Consider the following 13,185-nt stretch of genomic DNA (forward strand, 5'->3'; position numbering starts at 1 on the left):
AGTACCCCTACATTCTGCAGGCCTTCAACTGTCCCACACCACTCTATAATAGCTCAAAATGTAAGTTTCCTACATGTCACTTCTCTGATGGTTTGGCCATGTGTGACGACAGTGTGAGGATGCAATGTGGGTGTCATGATAGTGGAACAGAAGTGTGAACATGAGCAGTGTGGTTTCTCTCATTTCCTGTTCTGAGAGTGGGTATGTGACAGTTACTGAATTCAAAGACAACAGAGGAGGAGAAACGATAGAGGAGACATCAGGCTGCTGGGTTCTTTGAACATTTTCAGGTTTGTTTTTGCTACTCACACTCACAAGGTTTAATCCGTGGAGAGATGTGTGGTTTTGGTCTTCTCTTGGCCTATGGTGTGTTGTGAGTGATCTGTCTCAGCTTTGTGTCAGCAGCCTTCTCATACATTGAGATGGCACAGTACAGCTAGTTTTTGCTTAAGGTGAAGCAGAACTCATATACATAAAGTAGAACTTCATACCACAGGTGTTTGAATGTCAGGCTTAATTTCCTTCATTCAATTGATACTGAAAGTCATGTTTGCTGTCCTCATTTCTCTAGAGTCAAAGCTGAATGCACTGCATCCTGTTTTGACACACCCATAACCAATCATGCTTTCTTTAAGAATCTGATGGAAGGATACTGTCTTATTCTGAATCCTGCAGTTGAAGTTCATCCACCAAAATGGAGATCCAAAAAGACCTCAGGATGAGACGACCTCAGATGGAGAGTTACGACCAAAAGCTGGAACAACGGGCAGCAAAACATGAGTTCTTGAGAGATCGCAACAATGTGACGACATGTCGCAGCCCAGGACACAAGCTGGAGGCAGACTGGAAGAGTGAGATGCAGCAGAAAAGACAGATAGAGTTCCAGAGAAGGAGACAGATTGTCCAGGCTGCCACTTTTCAGGCTGATGAAAAGCAGTCAAACAAGGAGACCAAAGTCACGATGAGGACCAACAGGCAGAGAGTGCCTCTCATACACAGACAGTCCCTCATATCAGCAGAGGATCTGGGGATCACCTGGCCAGATGTACACTCCATCGGGAAGGTAAGCACATAATACAGGGCGGCAGGTAGCCTAGCAGTTAGGAGCATTTGGCCAGTAACCGAAAGGTTTTAGGTTTGAATCCCAGAGCCGACTAGGTGAAAAATCTGTTGATACGCTCCTTCCTGTGGGTCGCTGTAGATAAGAGCGTCTGCTAAATGACAACATTTTTAAATGTAATACACATTACGTGCGTGACATTATTTTATTATATGTATCTTAATACACAAATACTGGAATATTCCGTTTGGTCAAACACAAAATGAGTGTCACAGACACAAAACTGTTTTACCAGGCGACATGGATCACCTCACCACCAGTGCATGGGGCAGGAGGGCAAAACAAAATAGGGCAGCTCCACTCTGACGTCTCAGAGATATTCCCTCAAACACCACAGCAGCCCTCACTGAGGAAGAGTATGGATATCAGAGATAAAGGTAAAATTGGACTCACTGGGGATCCTTATTTTTTAATTGATGGAGGTTGGACACCCATGGCTGTACTGTCAATCATCAAACTTGAATTTCAACATACTTATTAAGTTTGAACACTGAGTTTGTTGGTGAATTTCATGATCTTCCTCTGTCCTTCTTAGTAGTTACACAGGACCAGAGTGGCCTAGTAATGTTAACCAGGCAGCTCCAACAAAGGAATGCCTGCTGTCAGACAGAGTAAGTACAGTAAGCTACTGACCTCAACATGAAGACACTGATCTGTTTAACTGTTTTATCTCTGTCATGTATTGCATGTATAACACTTTGACCTCTGACCCCCCACTCATTTCCTGTCATTCACAGGCATGGCTATAGCACTGTGAAGGAGACAGTAAGTAACTCCAATGTACTGCATCTCTGTAATGTTTTGGGTAGATTCTAATTCAAATGTGAGACACAGCAATGAATCACAGTTCTCATCTACACAATCGTTCATCATTCTGACAAGAGGCCACATTCCCATAAAGTTATGAAGAAGGCATCACTATCAGTTGTGTTACATAGAGATAGATGTTATGATATTTGAACTATCATGGGTGCAACATACATAGTCAACCACCCATTATAACTACATATATGATGTCCTTCCTTGCTCCACGTTGGGAATATATTTTATGCCTATTGTAAAAATCTCTCTCCCTCTTCCCTATGTAGGACCTTGTTCAACTCTCTGAGTATCTACAGGTGTGTAATCCTGCTCTGCTGACTCCTAAGATTGCTGCAAGTGCTTCTATATTGGAATCTGTAATGATAATACATATAATTGAGACATGCCATTTAGTCAGAAACTTACTTGTATTATGGTGCATCTCTTTCCATAGGAGGCTCTGCGGCGAGAGGATTCTCTGAAACAGAAGCTGTCTCTACTGAAGCACACCACCTCTACTCTACTGCTCTCACATGACAATGTCTGGAAGGTTAGGACCTGGATCTCTTATACACTGATGTGATTACTCTATTTCTATATCATACTCTGTTTCATGAAGTGACTGCCATGATGTTGACAGTAGGTTGGTGTAGTGTGTCATAGATGTTGACACAGGAGTGAAAATTAATTCCTGTCCCGTCTTGTATTTTTCCCCTGTGCTGCACTGATCCTGCAACAGTTCTATAACCCCTGAACTTTGCTGTCCCTTCCCGTTAAAAATCACTCCCATTCTGTGCTCATTTTTGCACCCAGAAATATAGGCTATTGTGTTTGTTTACTAACTATTCAAAATAATGTCAGTAACATGAGACTGTGATATGTTAACTTGCCTATTTTAGTTAAATGCACTGATTGTTGGCCTAAAATGCTCTGGATAAGAACATATTCTAAATTACCTAAATGTTTATCGATTAATAAGGTTGAAGGATGAGGACAGAGACCCCAGCAGGACGGTCTGCACATAACAGCACCGGCATAAATCTGTAGCCTACAGTTGAGCACTGCGCACATATGAACATTAACAACACATTAAAATTTATAACATGAACATTAAACAAATGATAATAACCCGTGTGATAGTACTGCATAGGTCAATCTATTTTTATTTCACCTCAGATGGCACGGGATTAGTTAAATATGTGAACAATTGGGCTTGACTGGAAAGTGAGTAGAGCACCTATGTCGCTTCAGGTCGCTTTTCCCTCTCTCCAGTTGGTAGCCTATTTGATTAAACCGCAGCATTTTTTACAAGCCATGTATACTGAAGCGAGGTGCGAGAGTGAACCGACTGAAGGGGAGGGTGGAATTACATTTTTGTATTGATTTTTACTTTTATTGACACGCTTTGCATTCACGTTAAACGCTGCACATGTCGGCTCAATCTGAAATCACCTTTACATTTCTATCGCGGAAGCGTTACAGATTGAATAGAGCCCTAAATTAGGTAATAGGCTACCGTGTTCGTCTCAGTGATCTGGTTGAAGACTGACTGTGGTGAAAGACTGACTGTGGTTTCAGAGTCGAGTTCACAGCGTTTCCACCCTCATTCTACTGGAGACTACTCTGCATCCTGTCACTGAGAAGTTGAAAAAGAAACATACCGAGAAAAAAGAACGGGCCTAATAGCCATTTGCCATCTACCATTTCCTATCCCCATTACATCTCATATTTCTCTACCCTCACAGGTCTGTTGCAAAGAGGACAAGATGAAGGGAAAGATTGGGGCACTAGAGTCACAGCTGAAGATCTGTGTGCAGGTGTGTTCAGGCACAATGTCTGCACCTACAATACCATTCAAAAGTTTGGAGTCACTTAGAAATGTCCTTGTTTTAAAAAAAAAATGTTTTGTCCATTAAAATACCATACAATTGATCAGAAATTCAGTGTAGACATTGTTAATGTTGTAAATGACTATTGTAGGTGGAAATGGATTATCTACATAGGCGTACAGAGGCCCATTATCAGCAATCATCACTCCTGTGTTCCAATGGCACGTTGTGTTAGCTAATCCAAGTTTATCATTTTAAAGGGTTAATTGATCATTAGAAAACCCTTTTGCAATTATGTTATGTACTTGTCCTCTTGCTCAGTTGTGCACCGGGGCCTCCCACTCCTTTTTGTATTCTGGTTAGAGCAGTTTGCACTGTTCTGTGAAGGGAGTAGTACACAGCGTTGTACGAGATCTTTAGTTTGTTGGCAATGTCTCACATGGAATAGCGTTCATTTCTCAGAACAAGAATAGACGGCAACTTTCATTAGAAAGTTCATTGTTTCTGGCCATTTTGAGCCTGTAATCGAACCCACAATTGCTGATACTCCAAATACTCAACCAGTCTAAAGAAGGCCAGTTTTATTGCTTCTTTAATCAGAACAACAGCTTTCAGCTGTGCTAACATAATTGCAAAAATGTTTTTCTAATGATCAATTAGCCCTTTAAAATTATAAACTTGGATTAGCTGATACAACGTGCCATTGGAACACAGGAGTGATGGTTGCTGATATTGGGCCTCTGTACGCCTATGTAGATATTCCATTAAACATCAGCCATTTCAAGATAGAATGGTCATTTACAACATTAACAATGTCTACACTGCATTTCTGATCAATTTGATGTTATTTTAATGGACATTTCTTTCAAAAATAAGGACATTTCTAAGTGACCCCAAACTTTTGAACGGTAGTGTATGTAACTTACAGTATGAATGTACATACAAAATCACCACCAGACTGAAACACCAAAGAGCAATCATTATTCTCCTCTTCCTCAGAGGCTGTCCAGGGATGGAGCCAAGAAGCTGCTGCTACAGTCGGAGCAGCAGAGGCAGGAGCTGGAGGAGATGGCCGTGGCCTCACTCCAGAGGGTCACTGACCAAAAAAACAAAGCCCAGGACAGAGCTCACAGCCTGGAAGTAAGGGGTCAGACAGGGCTGCACTCTGGATAATGCATAATAGCACTGTGTTCAATTGGTATTTTCCTATTACAGTCAATTATTAATTTAATTCATGTAATTGATTTGCGAAATATGAGATTATTTTGTTTCAAATTAATATGAAGGGATGTCACAGGAGTGTCACTGTGTGTGTGTACTTTGTGTGTCCAACAGATGGCACTGCAGACTGCCCAGGTTGAGTCATCACAGTGCCGAGAGCGCTATGAAGAGGAGAGGAGGAAATGCACCCAGCTGAGGACGTCTCTGGTGCAGAACATAGACCATATAAACCTATTACAGAGCCAACTAGAGGTATGCACGCATGCACACTCACGCTATATTTTACGAGAGTGAAATAATATATGCTTTAAATAGCATCATGTATCCCCCTGTGCATCCAGAAAATGATGGGACAGGATGCAACTCTGGAGAGTCAGCTGCTGCAGCACCGACACACTGAGGCTGAGCTCCACCTCAAGATCAACCTCCTAGAGGACAACCTCCACACCTGCAGGACACAACTAGAGACATGGAGACAGCAAGACACCATGAAACAGCAGGAGATTGTCAGAGGACAGCAACAGGACTCCATAGGTATAATACCGTCGTAGCCAAAAGTTGAGAATGACACAAATATTACTTTTCAGTCTGCTGCCTCAGTTTGTATGATGGCAATTTGAATATACTCCAGAATGTTATGAAGAGTGATCAGATGAATTGCAATTAATTGCAAAGTCCCTCTTTGCCATGCAAATGAACTGAATCCCCCAAAAACATTTCCACTGCATTTCAGCCATGCCACAAAAGGACCAGCTGACATCATGTCAGGGATTCTCTCGTTAACACAGGTGTGAGTGTTGACGAGGACAAGGCTGGAGATCACTCTGTCATGCTGATTGAGTTCAAATAACAGACTGGAAGCTTCAAAAGGAGGGTGGTGCTTGGAATCATTGTTCTTCCTCTGTCAACCATGGTTACCTGCAAGGAAACACCTGCTGTCATCATTGCTTTGCACAAAAAGGGCTTCACAGGCAAGGATATTGCTGCCAGTAAGATTGCACCTAAATCAACCATTTATCGGATCATCAAGGAGAGCGGTTCAATTGTTGTGAAGAAGGCTTCAAGACACCCAAGAAAGTCCAGTAAGCGTCAGGACCGTCTCCTAAAGTTGATTCAGCTGCGGGATCGGGGCACCACCAGTGCAGAGCTTGCTCAGGAATGGTAGCAGGCAGGTGTGAGTGCAGCTGCACGCACAGTGAGGTGAGGACTTTGAGGATGGCCTGGTGTCAAGAAGGGCAGCAAAGAAGCCACTTCTCTCCAGGAAAAACAGAGACAGACTGATATTCTGCAAAAGGTACAGGGATTGGACTGCTGAGGACTGGGGTAAAGTCATTTTCTCTGATAAATCCCCTCTCCAATTGTTTGGGGCATCTGGAAAAAAGCTTGTCCGGAGAAGACAAGGTGACTGCTACCATCAGTCCTGTGCCATGCCAACAGTAAAGCATCCTGAGACCATTCATGTGTGGGGTTGCTTCTCAGCCAAGGGATTGGGCTCACTCACGATTTTGCTTAAACAGTTTGGTGATGAACAATGCTTTTTCCAGCGTGATGGAGGACCTTGCCATAAGGCAAAAGTGATAAATAAGTGACTCGGGGAACAAAACATCGATATTTTGGATCCATGGCCAGGAAACTCCCCAAACCTTAATCCCATTGAGAACTTCTGGTCAATCCTCAAGAGGCGGGCAGACAAACAAAACCCACAAATTCTGACAAACTCCAAGCATTGATTATTTAAGAATGGGCTGCCATCAGTCAGGATGTGGCCCAGATGTTAATTGACAGCATGCCAAGGCGGATTGCAGAGGTCTTGAAAAGGGTCAACACTGCAAACATTGACTCTTTGCATCAACTTCATGTAATTGTAAATAAAAGCCTTTGACTCTTGTGAAATACTTGTAATTATACTTCAGTATTCCATAGTAACATCTGACAAAAATATCTAAAGACACTGAGGCAGCAGACTTTGTGAAAATTAATGTCATTCTCAAAACTTTTGGCCACAACTGTACATTATATATCCACTAGCAGATTTAAATAAAAGTTGGATTGCGTAAATTACTGTAGTGGGTCAAAGTTGTTTAAACTGCTATTTTGACCATGATATTTATTAGTCTGTAAATGTGTTGACATCAATAGAGCATTCATTGGATGAGCACTTTCAGCCAGCCATGTCAAACCAGAGCAACAAGAAACAAAGCATGATGGAAGCCAATGTCAAAAGGAGAGAGGTCAGAATTTGTCTACAATTCCCTTTCATCTTAGTCATGTCAAACCCAGAGTACAATCAATCACTTTCTGTCGCCAATGTATTCATCCTGTATGTCTCCAACATTTTTATTGGCTCTGCTCGATTTTAATCCTATATTAAACTTGATACTGACAGAATCTTTCTTTTTCCACCAAGAGACGTTGTCGTCCCTGGTTCATCCTGACCCTATTCGTGGTAGTCATAATGGTGGCCATTTTGACATTGTTACTGGCCAATATCCCCACGACAAGAAATCAGCTGTGGGACCTTTACCAAGTACTACAGGAACACACAGAGAAGTACCTCTATGACATGACATTACCACAGCATTGCTATAGGCCCATATGACAAATTAAAAAATATATATATATATTTCACCTTTATTTAACCAGGTAGGCTAGTTGAGAACAAGTTCTCATTTGCAACTGCGACCTGGCCAAGATAAAGCATAGCAGTGTGAACAGACAACACAGAGTTATACATGACCTGGGAACTGATCAATCCTCTGAAGAACTTGCTCTAAAGGGTTTGGGAAATACAGTATGTTCTATGTATTTTTACATCACACTGGATGCAATTTTTTTTTGGTCATCTTAAATATCTTTGCATCTTGAAGTCAATTTGTATTCATAACCATGCATTATGGTTACTGCCTCTCGTTCATGCTTACTTGTTGTATTCGCTCAGTCAAATACATGTCCTCAGTATAGTTAATACATTTGCCACTTATAACTGGACTGTAAAACAGACATTTTAAATAACTGACCGCTTTGCTAATTTGACATTTTTATTTCAAAAAAAGGAAAATACAAATCATTAGAGGGAAAAAGAGTTGAGATCCTTTCTAACATTAAGTGCACACCCCGTATACTATGTTTTACTAAACAAATAGATTCAATTCCATATAATGATAAGTGTAGGATATACATCTGGAAAATCAACATTTAAATGATTTTCTCTACTAGCATCTTTAAATGATCTTCACAAAAAACTAAGTTATAGTAAACTGTTCACATACCTAGCAAGACCAGTTAGAATCACATGAAGGAATGGATCTCAACAGTCATGGGCGGTAGGTAGTCTAGCCGTTAAGAGCGGGGAGCCAGTAACTGAAAGGTTGCTGGTTCAAATCCCGAGCCGAGTAGGTGAAAAATCTGTTGATGTGCCCTTGAGAAAGGAGCGTATCCCTAACTGCTCCTGTAAGTCGCTGTAAGTGTCTGCTAAATGACTTAAAATGCAAATGTCACAATGCTACTTTTTCTTTATATTGTTTATAATAAACGGATAACTTAAAGTACAGTATATGCATGTATCACTTATTGATGAAAGTTCAACTAAATCTTCTAAAATGCATTAGCACTCAAACAGGTAGCAAACATGAGATTGAGATCATGTTTTATGAACAACAAGGACCAGGACAAAGCTTGATGATTATTCAGAAGTCACTGTCTGTATTGTGTAACTGGCGACCAGGGTCATGTCTGTAACTCATTGACGATGTTCAATGTTGACTTGCAGCCTACAGGACTTTGACCCACAATGCTGCTCTGGTTCAAGGCCCTGGAGCTTACAACTGCAGACAGACACTATCACCACACCATGTTTTACTGACTGCCACAGTAACAGTATAATTACAATGCCTGGTAGCAGCATTTACCACAATATATACACATGGACCAATGAACCCTATAATAGACCATAATAACAAAAGGGGGAAAAGAAGCTAAATCAATGTGATTCCTCTCCCTATTCTGATGAACATGCCTCTATAAACATAAGTACTAGTTTGCTGATTATAGATCCCCTCTTGGACCAGCGGTAGAGAGGCAGCAGTGTCCAAACAGAGCTGTGTGTGAGAGAGACTGACTGGTCTGGTAGGGCCGTGGTGGACTAGGCTACTTCACTGGGCATGCAGGGCCGGGGACAGGTGCATGCCGGCTCCTGGGGCCAGAGCCTGAGGCCAACCTTCCTGGCCCTGGTGGGTCTGCAGCAGGCGGTACAGCTGCTTCAGGTGGGTCACGATGTTGTCCTTGATGTCTGGGATGGAGATCTGCAGGCGCACGCTGCCGCTGTCGAAGGAGCGCATGCAGTCGCCTGAGAACATCTCAGTGATCATACGTGCTACCACTGGAATAATCTGGAGGGGAGCAGAGGGCCAAAAGACTTGGCAGTTACAGCGAAGGGACTCAACAAAACACATGCTTGAGGGTCAATTCAACATTTTAAAATAATGAAAAACAAATATTTAAATGAGTTTTCTATGAATCATTGCATCCTGATACAAAGACAGTCTCGTACCTGTACCATGATGAGCTTCTTCTCTTTGGGTCTGCTGTCAGGCCACTCTTCTCCGAAGCACAGGTTGATGTCGAACTGAGGGCTGGCCGACTGGCCCCTCTGATGGGCTATCACATCTGCACAAAAACCCATCACAAATCATATCACATAGCAATTCAGTATCACAGCACACATGCAATAACAGCTACAGTACATGCCACATTATCACAATACCGCATAAGGGCCCTGCCTAAAACACAAGAAAGATGTGTGAAGAGTCTATGCTAAGAGGATTGGAGTCACTGCTTACCACTGAGAAAGGACTCCAGACAGAACAGCTTGATCTTCCTCTGCCTCTCTATGAGGTTGGGTGCTTTGGGGTTGGGGGCGCAAGGGCCTGACCAGTACACCTTGCATTGGCAGAGGCGGATGGCATAGATGTCATGGCCGCTGATCTCCAGGACGAGGCCTCGGTCCATGACATCCAGCAGGCGGTTGGTGAAGACCCTCTGCGTGTCGTTGGCGATGTGCTCAGTAGAGGGGAACCTCAGCTGCTCCAGGCTGATAGGACCAAACAGCTCCTCCTGGTTGACCATGGGACCTAGGTCCCCGTAGAAAAGCCTACAGCCCTGGGGGTTACTGACCGTCATGGCTGGACACACCTCCTTACCCCGGTACTGGAACTGCACCTCCAGGTCTGTCACTGAGGGAGAGACAACGAAACACATGAAGATAAAGAGAGTCACTCATTGGTTGTCTGTATGGACAAGATGCTGTGATACTGTATGCAGTCCTATATTTATCTAATGGAGGAGTTTGTTTGTGTAGTTGTGTTAGTGTTCTCACTAGGCAAGGAGCTGATCCACATCTCTGGCGAGGCGAACATCACGTCAGGCATGGGAGGGGGAGGCATGTCCAGTGGTGGGGGGGGCGCCATCTCCAGGGGCGAAGGCTGCATCTCCATATCCAAAGGCTCTTCTTTGGGCCACAGCTTAACTTCCTCTTTGGGCCACACTTCAACTGATGGGGGACAGCTGGGGGGTTGGAGGGGCGATACAGACCCCGGTGGAGACCACATAAGAGCGGGGCTGGTGCCTGATTGGTTACAGAGAAACAAAGCATGATTAGTTGACATAACAAAAACCATACTGGGATATTGGAATCAAAACTGGGAGTAAGCCAAACAAAGGGGGGCAGGGGGTTGTTCTTGGACCAGGCAAGTTGGAAAACATTATCTAGAGGCTAGATCTGGACTCTTATGTGGTCTAGGATAAATGATGTGGTAAAAATTAAGAATTAGTATTAGAGGGGGTCTCAAATAAATAAAGAGAGATATTTGACATAACTAACCGTTGGATTTTGGATAAGGAGGGAGGGGCTCTGAGCCATCTGATTCATCTTCATCCCCATCATTTGGTGTCCAAGACCCCGGGTCTGAAGATCCTGAGGAGGGAGAGAAAAATGAGAAGGAGAGCAAGGGATGGCAAAAGTTTAAATACGTTTCAGAGCCGCTACCAAACCCGACAGACAAGTGACTGTAAATAATCATATATCTACTATGGTTGTATAATTATTATATTTTTATGTCATCAATGGCCAGTTACCTGGGTTACTGAGGGGCTGTGGGATGTCACAGATGTCGTAGATCTTCAGGGGGTTCATGGGGACTTCTTTGGTGCCGTCGTAGACAAGGTTGAACTCTCTGCTCTTGTTGAGGGCGCAGCGGAGCTGAGCTTTCCACTTGGCAGGGTCAGGATCATCAATACCCTCCTGGAACTTTCCGGTCTCTAACGCCCAGGCCTGGTACAGGGGAGAGAGGAAGCAGATGAAGAATACATTCAGAGAATATAGTTAACATCAACCTTACTTCACTCACCGTTGATGCAGCCACAACCAATTCACCTGCCAACACATTAGCCCACGTGTATCGTTTCACAAACTGTTACAGAGATGTGCTTTACTCACCTTAAAAATAGTGTTTTCTTCCTCGTGCTGGGGGGTGTGCCGTGTAGCGTGTTTCCAGGGGATCCTGAAGCGCTTATTGTCTCGGTCAATCCACACCAGGCCTGGGTAGAACCCACTGTCCACCTGGTCCACTAGCCAGGGCTTGAGCCGGACACGCCGCGGGGTCAACGCCATGCTTATTGTCTGGGGAGGGGGCCACAATGGGCAGGTTAGATATTTACTATCCATATGGTACACTTATGTGGACATCCTGACCAATATATCTCAAAACAGTTCTACTAGAAGCACTGTGTCAGAAAAACTGTGCTGTAAGGGCATGACATAACACAACTTGTCTGAGGCAGGCACAAGATGACCAACATTACATGGCTACCAAGATTTCAAACATAGACTTGGGCCACTTTGAGGCAAACATTAAAATGTAGTGGCTTCGGGTCAGCCTACAGGTCAGTTTATTTCATTACTCTACTCAGACCTCAAAAAGCCCAGAATAACATGCAATTTCACTGATTTACAGTTATTACTTAAAAGGTCCTCCCAAAGGTGCATATGGTTGGTCTTATGATGCTACTGCAGGACATGGTTGTTACACAGGTCAGTTGAGCATGGAACATAAATAAAACAATGTTCAACGTTAATACATTAATTCAAATGAATGAACCATAAGGTGGACTTCTTCCCAGCAAACAATCCATTAGGATAGGCTACAGACTGTTGTAACGTGCATGTTACGCTTCCAACCACTTGCTCGCATTGTAAATTCGAGCAACATACGAAAGACCAGTGGCTACTTTTTTTCACAAAGAAATTGTTAGTAATGATTTCAATTATTATTATTTTTTAATCAAGTAACGAATTTAAAACTATTTAATGGTTGCAAACAAACCAAATCTAGGATACCGCTGTGAAACGAACCTGCTGTTGAACGTAACCAGGAAGTAGGATACTTAAGATCTGGGAGAAGGTAGAATCCCAAACTTCAGGAAAATATTATTCTCCAAAATGTTGGAACTTCTATGTCCTTTGCAATCCAGGTAAACGTATAGATGACCCACGGATACTTCTTATCACGGGAGAACAATTCTGATAATGTCCGGAGCAGGCCGAGCAGTTTATGCCTTTTCCGCTTCCCCTAACGAAACTCAGGTAGAGCCGTGACGTCACACACGGTTCATTCTGGCACACCGTTCCAGATTATGTCGCGTTCAAGTGCTAGTCAGAACAGGGAAACGTGGACATTTCCGACTTGATAACTGGTTGAACGTGGCACGTGTATAACTATAACCAGTTAGCAAATTGGACATGTCAGAGTTCGTAAATCCGATTAGGACTTGAATGTGGCACCACTTTCGGTGGAGCCTTATTGTGACCATGATGACTAAATGACTCACAATATTTGTCAGAATTTTGTTACCATATGATCTGTAAATCGCTATATGTGTTTGTTGTTTTCAAAAGTTCAAAAGCCATTTGAAATAAGCAGTTTGGAGTTTGTTGTTATTTATTTAAGCAATAAAGCCCGATTAGGTGTGATATATGGCCAATGGTTTTCTTAAGCACGAAGCTACGGCAACGTGGAGCGCCTGTATACAGCCATTAGTCGTGGTATATTGGTCATATACCACAAGCCCCCGAGGTGCCTTATTGCTATTATAAACTGGTTACAAACGTAATTAGAACAGTACAAATATTTTTGGGGGTCATACCCATGATAAACATTC

At 43.0% G+C, this 13,185-nt stretch overlaps 2 protein-coding genes across 12 annotated transcripts; one reads left to right on the forward strand and one right to left on the reverse strand.

The window, feature by feature from the left end:
• Window positions 1-20: 20 nt before the first annotated feature.
• Window positions 21-8,521, forward strand: LOC110528097 (TRAF3-interacting JNK-activating modulator). 11 transcript variants are annotated; one of them, XM_021609910.3, is made up of 13 exons: window positions 21-290; window positions 676-1,063; window positions 1,356-1,497; window positions 1,656-1,731; window positions 1,858-1,885; window positions 2,209-2,238; window positions 2,376-2,471; window positions 3,667-3,738; window positions 4,750-4,890; window positions 5,086-5,223; window positions 5,313-5,505; window positions 7,111-7,202; window positions 7,379-8,521. In XM_021609910.3, the coding sequence occupies exons 2-13, from the start codon at window positions 695-697 to the stop codon at window positions 7,568-7,570; spliced, it is 1,569 nt and encodes a 522-aa protein (XP_021465585.3). In that variant the 5' UTR covers window positions 21-290; window positions 676-694; the 3' UTR covers window positions 7,571-8,521. The 11 variants fall into 11 exon arrangements, with proteins under 11 accessions (XP_021465585.3, XP_021465589.3, XP_021465588.3 ...); XM_021609913.3 differs by having other exon boundaries at window positions 141-290; window positions 1,659-1,731; XM_021609912.3 differs by having other exon boundaries at window positions 189-290; window positions 636-1,063.
• Window positions 7,992-12,647, reverse strand: LOC110528098 (interferon regulatory factor 6). The gene is made up of 8 exons (XM_021609915.3): window positions 12,380-12,647; window positions 11,465-11,647; window positions 11,104-11,299; window positions 10,850-10,942; window positions 10,346-10,594; window positions 9,810-10,202; window positions 9,521-9,636; window positions 7,992-9,359 (listed from the first exon to the last, which is right to left on the reverse strand). Exons 2-8 carry the CDS (start codon window positions 11,636-11,638, stop codon window positions 9,123-9,125), a joined length of 1,458 nt encoding a protein of 485 aa, XP_021465590.3. The 5' UTR covers window positions 11,639-11,647; window positions 12,380-12,647; the 3' UTR covers window positions 7,992-9,122.
• Window positions 12,648-13,185: the final 538 nt, after the last annotated feature.

Source organism: Oncorhynchus mykiss, chromosome 7 (assembly GCF_057628025.1).
Source record: "Oncorhynchus mykiss isolate SJ-2025 chromosome 7, ASM5762802v1, whole genome shotgun sequence".
Classification (NCBI taxonomy): domain Eukaryota; kingdom Metazoa; phylum Chordata; class Actinopteri; order Salmoniformes; family Salmonidae; genus Oncorhynchus; species Oncorhynchus mykiss.